The sequence below is a fragment of the Vulpes lagopus genome, chromosome 23, assembly GCF_018345385.1.
Source record: "Vulpes lagopus strain Blue_001 chromosome 23, ASM1834538v1, whole genome shotgun sequence".
NCBI lineage: Eukaryota > Metazoa > Chordata > Mammalia > Carnivora > Canidae > Vulpes > Vulpes lagopus.
This window is the reverse complement of record NC_054846.1, coordinates 2,929,416-2,947,772: the sequence shown is the minus strand read 5'-3', so window position 1 is coordinate 2,947,772 and position 18,357 is coordinate 2,929,416. Positions and strand designations below refer to the sequence as shown.

The window sequence follows — 18,357 nt, the reverse complement described above, 5'->3', positions numbered from 1 at the left end:
TCCACAATCCTGGCACAATGACCATACTTTTTTATATGCCCAGTTGTTTTCACGTTTCACGTGAGTCCCCTCTCCCTAGGTCTTAAGTGAAATGTTGCTTTCCCCTGACACCTGCGTGTTGGGGGCAAACTTCCTCAGGGGCCTACTCCCCCAACCCACTGGGATGGTTCAGATGGTCATTCTGTCCCTGTCACCATCCTTGGCTCTCCGCCAGCTGATGCTGGCGGTCACAGCCTGCCACGCCGGGCCCTCGCCGGCCCACGCCGGCCCACGCCACTTCATCGGGCATGTAGCAATATGTTCTCCAAATGGGAGGCAGTTGAGGGTGACAGACCAGCCAGGTTAAATGATCTGCGTGTTGAGGCATGGTGTTCTGGACTGATCAGCCTTTGTAATGCTCTTGAATGAGCATTTTCTTAGCTAAAAAGGAATATGAGATTATTTTTGCTTCATGCCTACAGAAGAAAAATTTCACACCTAATTCCAAGTTGTATAGACTTGTTTGGCTAATGCCGGCTTGTGGGTGCTTTTACTTCCCATGTGTTTTGAGTGGTGCCCGTATTTTAACAGTTTCCCAAATCACAAATACCTTTGTTTTTTAGCATTTTCTCCGGATAAAAATATAGAGGAGTTTAAAAACTGAACCTACTAGTTTCAATGCATTTTAATAGTCCCAGACTGTTCTGGAAGTTAGATTTTTATTTTCCCAAAAACACTCTGTCTCTCAGGGATGAGCTGTTTGTGGGTCTAAAGTGCTGTTGTTATCCAGGTACTTACCCTCATTTCTCAGATGGAATTCTGTACTACATGGAATATAGAGGAATTATAGGAATCTTCATGGCACTTAATTTTGATCAAAAAGGTATTGGGTGTTGAGAAATCAAACAAAAAGGGTACTTTGTAGCTTATCACTAGGTGTAAAACTGAAAAGGCAAAACTTTAGACTTTTATTATTGATTCCATTGGACTTAATTTAGGATGAGGGACCAGAGCCCAGTAGACCTGGTGTGACCAATCCTTAGGAAAAAAGGAGAGACAGTCCTTTCATTTTTTGATAATCTTATTTTAGTTGCAGAAGGGAAGCAAACAGGAAAGCTCAGCTGTCCTAGAGAGTGAAGAGAATCCTTATATATAGGGAAGAATATATGTGTACATCATATAGGTTCAATATATGTGTAATATATTAACATATATTGTCACAATATAAGTGTTTAGGGATGCCTGGGTGGCTCAGTGGTTGAGCACCTGCCTTTGGCTCAGGGCGTGATCCTGGGATTCAAGATCGAGTCCCACATGAGTCTCCCCATGAGGAGCCTGCCCCTCCCTCTGCCTGTGTCTCTGCCTCTCTCTCTGTGTCTCTCATGAATAAATAAATAGATCTTTTTAAAATATACATATATGTGTTTAATATGTATTGCACATTCATGATATAGTCTCTACTACTGGGAATTATGCCCTACTTCAGTTATGGGATTTGTTCAGAGAAAAGGAACTGATTATTGAATGCCAGCATAACCAGGTTAGCTTTGCTCAGCAGCAGTGGCAAACTAGTAAAGGCAAGTTACTGAAGTCACAGTGAAAACTCTGTGCCATAAACAGAATAATCTGTCAACGTGCGAATGAAAGGATTAGAAACCATAGTTGAAGGTAAAGAGGAGGTGATTGAAGCCAGACTGGGGATATGGGAAGTAACCCCGGGTATGAGTAGAGGAAACAGACTGAACTCTGACATGATCTGCTCTTTAGCATTACATTTTGAGTAAATATGTTGTAAGTGCATTTGGTGTGTGCGTGTTGTGTTTTTTTTTTTTTTTTTTTTAATTCATGAGAGAGACAGAGAGAGAGAAGCAGAGACATAGGCAGAGGGAGAAGCAGGCTCCATGCGGGGAGCCTGATGTGGGACCCGATCCTGGGACCCCAGGATCATGCCCTGGGCTGAAGGCAGGCGCTAAACCGCTGAGCCACTTGGGGATCCCCTGGTGTGTGTTTTTACTGCCAGTGTGCAGTAGCTGTTAATTTGTTCTGTACCTTCCTGAGGTGCAGTAAACTAAATAGGAAATCACTCAGTAAAAAGGAAGAATTTCTTATCTTGGCTTTGTGACAGGTATCAGGCTTGTATTAGTCAAACCAATCCAAAGATCTTAGAGTCTTAGCTGATAGTGTACTCAAGAACAATATCGTAACTGTGTCTAGAAAGATGTGATTATCTCATTCTCTTCTTCCTGGGTCAGACTAGATCTGTGAAATCAAGTTCATTTTCAGGTTACATGTTTTGGGAGAGACTGACAAATGGAAGCCCTGAATTTGGAGATAGGATGATGGTGAAGACATGAAACGATATTATACAAGGAATGGTCAGAAGACTTAGGAATTTATAAACTATAGGAAGAAAATTTAGGAGAATACAAAGCTCTGTAAAAGCTTGAAGGAACTTCATGCATGGAGAGAGATTAATCTGGGCAGAGGTGGCATCAGTGTTACAAAATAAGAGGGAGGAAGGTTTTAGTGCAACATAAAGCAGAATTTCCACTTATAGTAAGTGTTCAGGAATGGTGTGACTGCCTTGCTGCCTGTTGATGTGCACAAAATGTACCAGATAGCCATTGAATATGAAAATTTTAGAAGTTACTCTGACATAAAAGCTGTGTCAGGGGACCTTTCAGATCCCTTATACCACTAAATCTTATGATTTCCTCTGGCATTACAGAAAAAAAATCCACAGGATTTGTGAAAGAATTTATTTTAGGGTTTAAGGAGAGGAAGGAATGTAGGAGGGGGAAAAGGGGAGTTCTATAATGAGTATGGAGTTTCGCATTTGCAAGATGAAGTAGTTCTGGAGATTGCTTTCACAGCAATGTGAGTTTGCTTAAAACTTCTGAACTGTATACTTAAAAAAGGTAAAGATGGTAAATTTTATGTTATGTGTTTTACCGCAATAAACAAGGAGAGGACAGGGAATAAGGAATCGACTGAGGTTTCACTTAGCCTTGGAATGTGGATACTAGAGCCATTAAGACACCTGGGATCCCTGGGTGGCGCAGCGGTTTAGCGCCTGCCTTTGGCCCAGGGCGCGATCCTGGAGACCCGGGATCGAATCCCACGTCAGGCTCCCGGTGCATGGAGCCTGCTTCTCCCTCTGCCTGTGTCTCTGCCTCTCTCTCTCTCTCTCTCTCTCTCTCTCTGTGACTATCATAAATAAATGAAAATTAAAAAAAAAAAAAGACACCAAAGGACAGGAGGGCAAGCAGGTGTCCAGAGAAAGGTACTAACACTCTTTGAGGTGTAGGTGGGTCTCAGTCTTGATTGCTTGAAGGAGAATGAGCAGTGGAGTACACTATCAATTTTAGAAGTTCTCCAACTGGGCAAGTTTATTAGCAGTAGGCAAAGACAGCAGGCCATTGGAAGACCTTGATTTATTTTGAGGAGATAATCAGACTCAGCCAGATAATCTTTGCCAAGTATGCAGGCAAGGAGTGGGAAAATTCACAATGAAGAAAAATTCAGATAGTAGAGCCAAGGTAAGTGGCCTAAAGTGGTGAATCATGTGAAGGTTTTAAAGGACTGCTTGTATGTGTTGCTGGGTGTGTGGTTGGGGGTGGGTCTGTCTGTTTGAAAGAGCCATGATGGTTAACCAGGTCATGTGGAGACTAAGAGCTGAAGATTCATATATTGAGATTTGGGAGAGAGGTTGAATCTGGGAGCATCCATATGGGGTGCTAGTTAAATATAACTGGGGACACACAAATGGGATGGAATGCTTCAGGGAGAACAAGCAGAAAATGAAAAGAGGGCTCAGGGCAGGCAGGACCATAGATAATGCCCAATTTTAGAGAGCTAATGGAGACAGACTGGTTAAAAAGATTATAAGGGTGCCTCCCTGGCTCAGTTGGTACAGCATGTACTCTTGATCTCGGGGTTGTAAGTCTGAGCCCCACTTTGGGTGTAAAGATTACTTAAAAAACATAAAAGCTTAAAAAATAAAGTTTAGAAAAAAGTATTCTAGAATCCAAACTGGGAGAGACTGCAACACTATGCAGGGCTTAAGAAGTTTTAATCCCAAGAAAAGGACTTCCAAAGAACAAAACAGGGGAAGGGTGGGCCAGAGGCTGTGTTGCAACAGATAAATATGTGATGTGCATCAAAATGCAGAGGCTTCTGTATTAAGATCTGCCCTAAAGAAGTTTGGTATGAAGGCCAGCAGCGGAGGGCAGTGACCTAAGCCACAGAGGGTAAACCATTTTTTTTTTCTTACTTAGGACAGCATTTGTCCACTGAACTCAAAACAATAAAATGAATTGATTGTCTATAGCAACACTTTTCTTTCTAATTGGGGAAATATTTGTTTTTAATCATGGTAGCATAAGACATTCCTCATTTTTGCCCCACCATCTCCAACAAGTATTGTGTATCCATCCATGAACAGAGTGCCTTTTGTGGGACCTGTGGGATCCAGTACCGTACACCAAGGGATCCGGAGGGAGTCTTGCCCACTTGTGCATTCCATAATAGGCAGACAGACCTCTGTCCTGGCTTTGACTCTAAAGTAACCCATGAGCCAGTTCTAGCCTTTCTTGACTGCAGTCAAGGAGCCGCTGGAGAACATTGACCTAGACAGTCATCTGTGGACAAAAGAGCCTTTGAAGTCCAGGTCTCCAGAGGAGAAGAGCCAGTACTTATCAGAGGAAAAAAAAGGTTTGGATACATTAGAGTGGATCAGAACAGTTTGACTTTACCCACATCACCCCTTCCCTAAGGCAGTACAGCACAGGGCCAAGAGAGAGTTTCCTCAGTCTGCGATTCTTTTAGTGCAGAAAAGAGAGTGTGTGTGAGTGAGCACCCAGATTCCCCAGCTGTGTAAATGCTGCTGAAAGTGACCATTTCTTTCTGGCCCTATTCAGAGTACTAAATCTGGAGATCCAGACTAGGAGGCAGAAAGTCTGGGAAAGTGGTACATAGCACTTTCTGAGGACATACATGGGACATAGTTCCTACTAACTGTGTGGTAGATTTTCATCAAGAAGCCTGCCCAGTAGCTGCTGGGAAAGCCTCTCTCTTGGATCCTCTCAGTAGGCCTATGGGCACCTCCATCCCCTGTGTGCTGTGCCCCCCACCCTCACAGTGTGGCCAGTTTTCTGTTTCTGCTTTTGTAGGAAGTGGCAAGAGTGAGTTTTGGAAGATGACAAATAAGCACGTGCAGCAGGTCCAAATCCGTGGGACAGGGAGAGGCCACAAACTTCAGCTGTAGCACCACCTTTGAGAAAACAAAAGAGAGGCTGTCAGCACTCACCTTGGTGTGTTGCAGGATAAAGACTGGCATACAAGCTTAAGATTTCTTCTACAGAAGGGAATAAGAAGCTTAGAGCAGATGTATCCATAGAAAGTCTAAGAAATCCTCAGAATCTCGAGTAGGGCTGAAAGAAGGTATTACTTCCCTGAAGACATTAAAGACTGAAGGAGATGACCGCTGCTTCAAATGCAGAGACAGCAGCACACAACTCCAAGAAACATGAAAAATCAAGGTAACTTGGCACCACTAAAAGATCACAGTAATTTTCCCATAACCAAACCCCAAAACATCAAGATGCGCTTAAGTTTCCTGATACAGAATTCAAAATAGCTATTTTAAGAAAACTCAATGAGCTACAAGAAAACACCAATAATTTGGTGATTTCAGGAAGACAATACATGAATAAAATGAGAAGTTTAACACAGAGAAATCATAGAAAAGAACCAAACAAATTTTGGAGATGAAAAATCCAATGAAAGAAATGAAAAATGCAGTGGAGAGGATCAACAACAGACTTGATCAAGCAGAAGAAAGAATCAGGGAGGTTGAAGACAGGAAGTTTAGAACTGTCTGAAGAGAACAGGAGAAAAAAGAATGAAAAAGAGTGAAGGAAAGCTTTGTGATCTAGGAGGTACCATCAAAAGGACCAACTGGTGAATTACTGGAGTTCTAGAAGAAGAAAGGACGAAGGGGACAGAAAGCTTATTTAAAAAGATAAGAGCTGAGAACTACCCAATCTGGGTGAAGATTTGGATATCTACGTTCATGAAGCTTGTATAGGCCACTAAACAAAATCAACTTAAAAGAAATTTTCTCTAAGACACATTATAATAAAACAGTAAAAAATCCAAGACAAAGAGATAATCTTAGAAGCAACAAGAGAGGAGAGAAAAGCTTGTAACTTAGAAGGGAGCTCCCATAAGGCTATCCAGGGGATTTCTCAGCAAAAATCTTACAGGCTAAGAGATATCTCGTGGGTTTCAAGGTGCCGAGAGAGAGAGAAAGAGAGAGCGAGAGACCCGCCAACCAAGAATACTTAATTTAACAAAGCTGTCCTTCAGAAATAAAGGAGAGATACTTTCTCAGACAAAAAAAGCTAAGGGAATTCATCATCACTAGACCTGCCTTAGAAATGCTAAGAGGAGTTCTTCTGGCTGAAATAAAATGGTGCTAATTATTAGTAATGAAATATAGTTTTCACATGAAAATATTCAACACATTGGTAAAGACAAGTATATAGTCATATTAAGAATACCCTAGAGGCACCCTGAGTGGCTCAGTTGCTTAAGCATCTGACTCTTGGTTTGGGCTCAGGTCATGATCTCAGGGTCATGAGATCAAGCCCTGCATTGGGCTCCACACTCAGTAGGGAGTTTGCTTCCTCCTCACCCCTTCCCTCTCCTTCTACCCCCCACTCAAATGCATACTCTTGCACACTCTTTCTGAGTTAATAAATAAATACATACATATTTACATATGTACATACATACATAGAATACTCATGCTGTAATATGGTGTTGTGTTAACGCTAGCGTAAGATTAAAGGACAATAGTAAAAATAACCATAGCTATAATAATTTGTTAGTGAATACACAATATAAAAAGAGAGGCTTTTGGAGACTCAAAGATCATAAAAAGGCGAATTATGACCTCAAAACCATAAACTGTTGGAGTAGAAGGTAGAGTTTTTGTATGAGATTAAACTTTAATACTTATCAATGTAAAATAGACTGTTATATCTATGAGAAATTTTATGTGAGTCTCATGGTAACCACAAAACAAAAACCTACAGTATAAGTACAAAAGGTAAAGAGAAGAGAATAAAGCCTACAGCTATGGAAATTACCAATTCACAAAGAAAGAAGCAAGAGAGGGAGAAAGGAACAAAGGACATGCAAAACAGCCAGAAAACAATTAATACATGGAATTAGTAAGGTTTTACCAATAGTGACTCTAAATGTAAATGAATTGAATTCTCTAGTCAAAAGGCATATGTGACTGGCTGGATTAAAAAAAAACGACCAAACTATATGGTGCCTACCAGAGATTCACTTTAGCTTTAAGGACTCAGAGTGAAGGGACGGAAAAAGATATTCCATGCAAGTAGAAACCAGAAGAGAGCAAGTATAGCTATATTGATAGCATACAAACGATGTTGAGCCAAAAATGAGAAGTAGAGACAGAGAACGTTATTACATAATGATAAAAAATTCATTATTACATAATGATGAAAGGTTCAATTCATCAAGAAGATGTAACAATTATAAATACATATTACCCAACATTGGAGCATCTGAATATATTAAGAAATACTAACAGACATTGAAAGAGAATTAGACAACAGTTATTTAATTTAATTATTTAATAGTGGGAGACTTCAGTATCCACTTTCAACAACGGATAGATCATTTAGACAGAATATCAACGAGGAAACATTGGACTTGAACCATACTTTAGACCAGATAGACCTGATATAGAGCATTCCATCCAACAAGAGCAGAATACATATTCTCCACAAGCACACACAGAATGCTCTCCAGGATAGATCATAAATCACAAAAGAAGTCTTCATTTTGGGTATCTTTTCTGAGCACAGTGGTATGAAGCTAGAAATCAGTAACAGGAGAAACTAAAAAATTCACAAGTGTGAGGAAATTAAACAATACACTTCTGAACTGCCAGTGGGTCAAAGAAGAAATCAAAAGGGAAATAAATATCTTGAAGAGAAATATACCACACCAAAATCTATGGGATGATGCAAAGGCAATTCTAAGAGGAAAGTTTACAGTGATAAAGGCCTGTTAAGAAAAAAGATCCAAAATAAGCAACCTAATTTTACACCTCAAGGCACTAGAGAAAGAACAAACTAAACCCAGTGTTAGCAGAAGGAAGGGAATGACAAAGGTCAGAATAGCAATAAGTGAAATAGAGACCAGAAAGACAATAGAAAAGGTCAGTAAAATTAAGAGCTTGTTTTTTGGAGTTTTTTTTGTTTTTCTTTGTTGTTGTTTTTGTTTGTTGTTTTTGCAAAGGTAAAATTGAGAAACCTTTAGCTAGATTAAAAACTGGAGACTCAAGTAAATAAAATCAGAAATGAAAAATGAGACATTACAGTTTATACCACAGAAATATAAAGATCATAAGAGTAGTCTCTTGTAAGTGCACTTATATGTTAATATAACCAGAAGAAATGGATAAATTTCTAGAAAGATGCAGCCTGCCAACACTGAATCATGCAGTAACAGAAAATCTGAACGGAACAATAGCAAGTGAGGAGATTGAATTAGTAATCCAAAAGGTCCCCAAAAGAAATATCCAGGACAAGAGGCTTCACTGATGAATTCTATCAAACATTTAAAGAATTAACACTAATCCTCCCACTCTTCCAAAACATAGAAAAGGAAAGAATACTCCCAAACTTATTTTGTGAGGCCAGAGTTAAAACTGATACCAAAGCCAGATAAGGACATTATAAGAAAAGAAGATTACAGTCCAGTATTGCTGATGAATATGGATGCAAGAATTCGTATCCAAATATTAGCGAACTGGGTTCAGCAGCACATAGAAGAATCCTACACCATGATCAAGTGGGATTTACCCAAAGGATTCAAGGATAGTTCAACATCCGCGAATCAGTAAATGTGGTACAACACATAAATACAATGAAAGATAAATACTGTGTGATCATCTCAGATGCTGAAAAAGCATTTGGCAAAATACAGCATTCTTCCACGAGAAACTCTTAACAAATCAGGTATGGAAGGAACATACATTAATATATTAAACCTTAGTATAGTAAAGGTCATCTATGACAAACCCATAGTTGACTTCATACTCAGCAGTGAAAAGCTGAAAAGTTTTAAGATCAGGAACAAGACAAAGATGCCCACTCTCACCACTCCCGTTCAACATAGTCCTGGAAGTCCTGGCTGAGCAGTCAGGCAAGAGAAAGAAGTAAAAGGCATTCAATCAGAAAGGAAGAAGTAAAATTGTCTTTGCAGATGATATGATTTCAAATATATGGAAAATCCTAAGATCCCATAAAAAACCTAGTAGAACTAATCAGCAAATTCAGTAAAGTTCTAGGATGCAAAATTAACATGCAAACTTGAGTTCTACACACTAACAATGAAATATCTGAAAAACAAAACAATCCCATTTATAATAGCATCAAAAATAATAACGTACTTAAGGAATAATCTGAACCAAGGAGGCAAACAATCTAGACACTGAAAACTACAAGACTTAGATGAAAGAAATTGAAAAAGATACAAATAAACCATATCCTGTGCTCATGAATCAGAAGAATCACTATTGTTAAACTGTCCATGCTGCTCAAAGCCATCTATAGACTCGGTGTAATGTCTATCAAAATCTCAGTGGTATTTTGTTCAACAAATAGAAAAAAAAAAAATTTTATGGAATCATGAAAGACCGCAAAGAGGCAAAGCGATCCTAAGAGAACAAAAATGAAGGCATTACACTTTCTGATTTCAAACTGTATTACAGAAGTATAATAATAAAAAGAGGGTGGAACTGGGATAAAAATTGACACATGGACCACTGAACAGAATTGAGAGCCCATGAATGGTATGGTCGGTTAAACTCACAAAGGAGGTGAGAATATACATGGGGAAGAGATAGTTCCTTCGATAAATGATGCTGGGAAACTGGACAGTACATGCAAAAGACTGAAACTGGACCATTTCATTATACATGCACAAAAGTAAACTCAAAATGGATTAAAGACCTAAATGTAAGGCCTGAAACCATTAAACTCCTAAAAGAAAACATAACCAATATTTTCTTCGACAACAGCTTTCACAGCATTTTTCTGGATATGTCTCCTTGGGCAACAAAAGCAAAAGTGAACAACTGGAACTACATCAAACTATAAAAACTTTTAAACCATGAGAGAAGCCCTAAAACAAAAAAACGAAAAGACGACGTACTAAATGGGAGAAGATACTGACGCATAATGTATCCTATAAGGGATTAACATCCAAAATCTAAAAAGAACTCCTACAGCTCAACACCAAAAAAACAATTTGATTAAAAAATGGACAAAGGGCCTGATTAGGCATTTTTTCCAAAGACGGTATAGGGGCCTCGGGCAGCCAACAGGTACATGAAAAGATGCTCAACATCACTAATCATCAGGGAAATCAAAGCCATAATGAGGTATCATCTCACACCAGTCACAATGGCTAGTATCAAAAAGACAAGAAATAAAGGACAAGTGTTAGCAAGGACAGGGAGAAAAGGGATCTTGGGTGCACTCTTGGTGGGCATGTAAGCTGGTGCAGACACTATAGAAAACACTGGGGAGGGTTCTCAAAAAGTTAAAGATAGGGGGATCCCTGGGTGGCTCAGGGCGTGATCCTGGAGACCCGAGATCGAGTCCCGCATCGGGCTCCCTGCATGGAGCCTGCTCTCCCTCTGCCTGTGTCTGCCTCTCTCTGTGTCTCTCATGAATAAATGAAATCTTAAAAAAAAAAAAAAAAGGTAAAGATAGAAATAGTATATAATCCATTAATTCCACTGCGGGGATTCTAAAAGAGACCAAAACTAGTAATTCGGAAAGACACATGCACCCTGTGTTTATCGTAGCGTTGTTTACAGTAGTCAAGATGCAGAGGCGGCCCAAGTACCCATCAACAGATGACTCGGTGAGGAGCCGTAGCGTGTGGATGCGGCAGTGTCAGCCACGGAAAGGCAGGCAGTCCTGCCGCTCGCAACGACACGTTTGGGCCTTTCTCAGGGAAGACAAACACCACAGGATTTCGCTTATATACGGAACCTGTAACACACACACACACACACACACACACACACACTCAGCTGGAAGCCGTCTCTTAATACGGAGAACAAACTGGTGGTGGTGGGGGGGGGTGAGATAGGTGAAGAGGATTAAGAGGAACAGACTTGTCGCTGTGAAATAAATCAGCCGCACGGATGAGAAGTACAGGTAAGGAGCGGAGCCAGTGACAGGGTGGGACGTCCGGCAGATGGTAACTGCTCGTACCTTGGTGTGTCCTGCGGACCGTGCACGCTTGCTGAACCCCTCTGTAAAAAAATAATAGGAAAAAACATTTCCAACAGACAAAAATTGTGTCAGTTGGATTTTTGTAAGTCCACATCACTTTATCATGATCCTAGGGCTGCTTATCACTTTTAAAGCCATTTTGTGATGAACCTTTTGTTAAAGTGAATCCTTAGAGGATTTATGTAAATGCAGATTTTGCAGTGTTTCTGAAGGGGAAGCCAGCTGATCCTTTCTTTCTTTCTTTTTTTTTTTGAGCTGATCCTTTCTATGGTACCTTGAAACACATTTGAAGTGAGTCTTTACCTCGTCTTTTAATAGATGACTGTTAGAATATGGTTAATTGGGAAGACCTAGAAAATATCTAGGTTTCCCGGCAAATTTTTGCTTTAGGACTTAGGGATAACTGTACAGGAAGAGCTAGATTATTGAGTCCTTACTCTCTACCATGCACAGTTCTAGGTGCTTTATAGACTTGTAGTTTTTTAATCCTCACAGTGGTCTTATTAGGTAAGGTGTTATTATTCCCGTTTTATAGATGAGGAAACCATGCTCAGACAAATGACATAATTTGCCCAAGGTTTTACAGGAGCTGGGATTGGACTCTGTGCGTCTGACTCCGAAGCCTGAACACATTTCCCTGTGAACTCACACTTTATAAGTGGCAGCTGGATTTGCAGGAAAGGTTACTTTGTAAATGATTCATTTTTAAAGTTGTGAAGTCATTGATTATTTGAATAGTTCCCCTCCCAACCCCCGTTTGGAGTTGTGGGTATATGTGTGAGATCAAAAAAAAGGCTTTCTGTAGTTTTTTTAAGAATTACTGGTTTTACCAGTTTCTGGAAAGGAGTTGAGGGTGTAAAATGGTATGATTTGGTCCCCGGGTAAACTGCCAGAGAATTGAGGGCTATCTATATTATAAATCAACTTTGTTTTTTTTAAATAATGGTCATATGTTCAGACTGAGCAGCATTTAACATTTCTTTGTTTAAAGTTTTCAAATAAAGCAGGTTTCCCTCCTTATTCCATTAGGTTTAGAAGTGTTTTACGTTCAGGGGTGTGATTCCATAACACCATGTACTTGATTTATGTCATCAATAGGTTTTACGTATTTCAATACTGAAAATCTTATTACCATATAAGGAATACAATGTTAACTCAGAAGCCCCACCGTGTAATACAGAGGCGGGGCAGCTGTCGGATACCCCGCTCTCCTACCTGTGCCTCTACTTTCTTATTTATTTATTTATTTATTTATTTATTTATTTATTTATTTATTTATTTATTTATGATAGTCACAGAGAGAGAGAGAGAGAGAGAGAGAGAGAGAGAGAGGCAGAGACACAGGCAGAGGGAGAAGCAGGCTCCATGCACCGGGAGCCCGAGTGGGATTCGATCCCGGGTCTCCAGGATCGCGCCCTGGGCCAAAGGCAGGCGCCAAACCGCTGCGCCACCCAGGGATCCCCTCTACTTTCTTATTGAAGTAGAGACCACTTCCCCTGAGGAGCTGGTTTGGGTTTTGTTGGTTCTTGCCTGGAGGAAATACAGTTGTTTTTCCTCAGTCTTAGGTTAGATTAAGAAAAACCTCCTCCTTTTGAAGCAGTTTGAAGCTGGATAACACAATGTCGGTGTTAATGGATTTTATTTTTAACCTCCCAACAGAGCAGCATTTTGCAGATGTTGTACTTAGTGAGGAATTTCTCAATCTCGGCATCGAACAAGTGTGCAGCTTAATCTCAAGTGACAAACTTACCATTTCCTCGGAAGAGAAGGTAAGTACATTTTTCTTTCTGGTATATAGTGACGGAGTACTTTTCCTTTTTTTTTTTTTTTAAGATTTTATTTATTTTATTCACGAGAGACACACACAGAGAGGCAGAGACACAGGCAGAGGGAGAAGCAGGCTCCCTGTGGGGAGCCTGATGCAGAACTCGATCCCAGGACCCTGGGATCACACCCTGAACCTAAGGCAGAGAGGCTCAACCCACTGAGCCACCCAGGCGTCCCTACTTTTCCTTTCTTTATTTCACTTTGTTTTGTAACTTTGTAGCCCTCTGTGTGTAGCAACAGCCAGTGATCTTTGATCTGGAAGTTATTACAGACTCAACTAGTTGACTTGTTGATTGTGCAGATTAGTTTCTTCAGGCCACAGGAAATGCCCTGAATTGCTAGATGTTAGAGTCTTGTACTCGACCCCCACACCAAGAACCAGCACACCTTAAACTGAGCCAAGTCCTTTTGGGTGCTGGGTTTCTTCCCACAGTTAGATGCCTCTAAAAATTACGACCTAAATGCCATATTTCTCAAACCAGAGTAGTTTCACCATTATGTGAGTGGGAAGAAATTATCGGGGATAACAAAGTAATAGCTTGTTCTAGACTGAGCATTCCTTTTTCTTTTTTTTTTTTTTTTAAGATTTTATTTATTTGAGAGAGTGTACAGCAGTAGGGGAGGGGCAGAGGAAGAGGGGGAAGCAGACTCCCCACTGAGCAGGGAGCCCGATGCGAGCGGGGCCTCCGTCCCAGGACACCACGATCGCGACCTGAGCCAGAATGAGGAGTTGGCTGCTTAACCGACTGGGCCACTCAGACACCCCACCTGTACCTTTCATATTGGTGGAGAAAGAATCTTCTGTTAGTGACTTTTATTCTTTGGGTGGGTGTTATATTCAGGAATTGGGGCACACAAGCTTGTGAACACACTGAGTTTGGAGAAAGTGAAACTGTTTTTTTTCTTTGTGTGCTTTGCGTTTAAGGTTGTATGACCTGTAGCTTTATTCCTCAAAGTTATCCATCCTGCCTGGGCATAAAAAGACACATTTACTATTATATTTACCATGTGAAAAAAAAAAAGATGTGAAGAGTGGTTGTTAGATGTGTCATCTAGTGCTTGAGAAATATAGAGAGGGGGAAGACATTGCTTTGCTATTCATATTTAACAGACACGTATTGAGTCCCTAATGTGGACCAGACGCTGTCACAGAGTCACAGCTACGAAAATGTTAACAAAATAGAAATCTTTACGCCATAGGTTGAAGGGACAACCATTGGGATGAATAAATGATTAACAGAATGCTGCAGAAGGTATCGTAGGAACATTTCATCATTCCTGGGTTGGGGATGCTGTTAGCCTGGCTCAAGTTCTAAAAAAGTATATGAGTTTGCCGGGGAAGTCAGGATGAGTGGGCGTGGGAAGGGCATGCCAGGTAGGGGTAGAGTATGTGAATGTAAAAAGGGTGTGAAAGAATAATTGCATTAAGTTGGTTCAATATGTTTAGAGTCTAGAATATATATGTTTGACAGAGCGGTAGGAGATAGATGGGAAGATGGCGTAAAATGTCTTCTCAGCTGTCTTAGAGAACCTTGACTTCATCCTCGTGATGAAGAAGAGCCTTTAAAGGGTTTTAGTGGTAGGAGAATGCTGTGGTAATACCCACATAATAGAAATGGCATAAAAGCTGTCCGGATTTCCTACTGCTGCCCAACAAGCCACCCCAAAGTGTATGTAGTGACACAAAACAATAGCCACTTTATTATACTCACCATTCCGTGGGCAGAATTCACTCAGGGCACGATGGGACAGCCTGTCTCTGCTCTGTAGTGTCTGGGCTTCAGCTGGCTTGGCTTGAATGTCCAGAAAGACCAGCAACGTCTAGAGAGACCAACTGGTCTAGAGAGACCAGCACATTGGGACAGCTTATCTCTGCTCTGTAGCATCTGGGCTTCAGCTGGGTTGCCTTGAATGTCCAGATTAGCCATACTGGAACTTCAGTCGGTCTGCACATGGTATCTTGTGGGTCCAGAAAATCCACATTGGCTCCCTTCATTCACTTGTCCAGCTCCTGGGCTGCAGATTGGTTGGTATCTCTTTCCACTTCTGTCCTCTAACCCTCTCCCCTTCCCTGCCCTCCCTCTTTGGGGCTAGTTTGGGCTCCTCATAACATGGTGATCTCAAGTAATCAGACTTCTTGCGTGACATCCCTTTTCCCCCAGATGAGCATTGTAAGAGACCCGACTGAAAACTGAAAGGCTTCTTATCGACCCAGCTTCGGAAGTCACGCAGCACTGCTTCTGCTGCATTTTTTTTTTTTTTTTTTTTTTTTTTTTTTTGGTGACACAGGGCCAACTTAGAGTCCCTGTGGCGGGTTCACTGCATAAGGTGTGGATACTCAGAGATGTGGTTTATTAAGGGACCATTTTGGAGACCAGCCGTCACGGTGGTAGTGTGCTGACTGAACCCAAAGTGGGGCAAGGGTCAGAGAGAGGAGGATGTTGAGGTCATACCAGTGAGCAGTAGGGTCTGACCTAGGATGGTGGAGACAGGTGGAGAAGAGAGAGTAGAGCTGAGAAATAGTAGACAGAATTGACAGGATCCTCTCTATTTCTAGCACCCAACACATAGAGGTACTTTGTAGATACTTGCTGACTGAATGAATTAAAGAGGCATGTTAATTATAATGTAGATTATTTTTTTACTTTCATGCTCTATCCTGGCATCAACAGAAATATTTTTTTGTTCCTAATAATCCAACTACCTATTATCAGGCACTTTCTACAAGCCTTTAAAAATTATTGGATTATGTATTCATCAGTCTGGAAGGAAATTATATAGTCACGTACTGTCTTCATATTAGCTCATTAACGTTTTCATAGGTGTATGTTGTTAAGTTGTAATGCCCTTATTATTTTGTTTTTAATCTACTATTCAAAAATAGTAGATTTTAATATATTTCATTGTGAGAAAAGAGAGTTCATTTATTCTGCAGACAATTAATTTTTTCTGCAGACACTTAATTTAGAAGTGTATGGCTGACATTTCTTTTTAAACCTAAAGAAAAAGCCCAAAATAGTTGTTTATGAGGGTATGTGATATTCATTCGACAGTATCACTTTGCTTTATTATTTTGGGCCCTTTATTCCAAAGAGACTTGAGACTTAAATCTTGGTAAGCAGAACCATCTTAGGAAGGTTATCAACAGTGAATTAGATCATGTATTGTCAGATTATCACAGCTACCACTTAAATTCAAGGAGATTAGATAATATATTTGGTGAAATGCTTAGTAAAATACCAAATGAAGAACACTTAATACATAAAAGTGCTGAAGGTACTTGCTAAATTAAAAATAGAACTACCATATGATCCAGCAGTTCCACTTCTGGATATATTCTTCAAGAGACGTCTGCGCTCCCATGTGCATTAACCAATGCAGCATTCACAATAAACCAATTCAAAGATTTCTAAATCTTTGATTTCTAAATCAAGATTTCTAAATCGTGGCTATTGTGAATAGCCATGATTTAGAAACAACCTAGTGTCCATCAGTGGATGAATGGATAACAAAAATACGATACACACATACATACACATACACACACAGGAATATTATTCAACCATGAAAAAAGAGAAAAATAACTGCCATTTGTGACAACATAGGTGTGCCTTGAAGGCATTATGCTAAGTGAAATAAGTCCGGGAAAGACCAGTGCTGTATGAGGTCACTTATATGTGGAATCTAAACCGAACTCCTAGAAACAGAGTACAGTGGTGGTTACATGGGGTTCAGGATGGAAGAAGAGGGGAGATGTTGGTGAAAGGCTGCAGACTTCTAAAGAGTAAGTTCTGGGGAATGTACAGTACAGTGATTATATTTAACAAAACTGTATTATATACGTGAAAGTGGCTAAGAGAGTAGATCTTAAATGTTCTCACCACGGGAAAGAAGCGGTAATTATGTGACGTGACGAAGGTATTAGCTAAAGCTAGGATGGTCATCATTTTGCAATATATAAATATATCAAATGAGCACCTTAAACTTACACAGTGTTATCAGTCAATTATATTTCAGCCAAGCTGGGAAAAAAAAATACTTTACTAAATACCGAATTAAAAGAAAGAAATGGACTGAATAGCTTTTTAAGTACAGCACGGGTCAGGATTTTGGAAAATTTGAGCCGTGTATTAAACTTGGATGTCTTAGCAAGAATTGTGTAGAAAATGTAATCTCATCATCCTTCATTCAGATGCCTTGGTACATAACTCATTACTTATTTTTCTTTTCCCCATATTTTCTGCAAGGTATTTGAAGCAGTAATAGCTTGGGTAAACCATGACAAGGATGTAAGGCAAGAATTTATGGCTCGGCTGATGGAACACGTGCGGTTACCTTTGCTTCCTCGGGAATATTTAGTTCAGGTAAAAGCATATGCAAAACCTGTGAATCCCGTAGCACTTTGTCACTGGGCTGACAGCATGAGAGTGGTGAGACCTACGGAATGAGATGCCCAGGGCACGGGACGGAGGACCTTAGAGGCACCTGTGGCCCTTGGCAGCTGCTCCTTCTTTGGCCACTCCTCTTTCTTAGAAATTTGCTTCCCCCTATGTTTGATGTGGGCAAGCAAATTCTAGAGCTTCTGTAGGCAGGACTTATGGTCACTTACACATAAATAAATGCACCTGTGACTCTGTGTCCCTGCTCTGCATCGTCTTTGCTTTCCTGTTGATAGCGTCTTCTGATTGCCCTGCAGAAATGGAATTTTGACATTTGACCCAAATACTATTTAATTGTACTTCATAGTTTTACTGTTACATGCATTTGGTTTCTGTCTTTATTTCTAATCTGAGGGAAACCAGGTTATTTGAAGTAAGTAGAAATAAATGGATTTTAGCAGTCTGTGAACAATTTTGAATTTATTTTTTTTTATTATTAGCATCCTGCCAGGAACATTTCAACATTCTTATAATTGAAACTATTTAAGGAGACATTTTATTTTTAAAGATTTTATCTATTGAGAGAGGCAGAGACACAGGCAGAGGGAGAAGTAGGTTCCCTGCGGGGAGCTCAATGCAGGACTCGATCCCGGGACCCCAGCACCATGACCCGAGCCGAAGGCAGATGCTCAACCACTGAGCCACCCAGGCATCCCAAGGAAACATTCTTTATTAAGAGATTCAATCTAAGCATTTTAGGATTTCTTGAAGCCTCATTATTTGGTGTGATCTGCATAATCATTGGCACTCCGCTGTTA

The 18,357-nt window shown here is 40.3% G+C and overlaps 1 protein-coding gene across 1 annotated transcript in view; it reads left to right on the top strand.

Moving 5' to 3' along the window:
• The window catches only part of KLHL2 (kelch like family member 2), a 98,400-nt gene that overhangs the window by 61,763 nt on the left and 18,280 nt on the right, over nucleotides 1-18,357 (top strand). Inside the window, exons 6-7 of the mRNA XM_041738435.1 lie at nucleotides 12,993-13,102; nucleotides 17,408-17,524. Of these exons, the coding sequence (XP_041594369.1) occupies nucleotides 12,993-13,102; nucleotides 17,408-17,524 (227 nt within the window). The remainder of the gene's footprint in view (nucleotides 1-12,992; nucleotides 13,103-17,407; nucleotides 17,525-18,357) is intronic.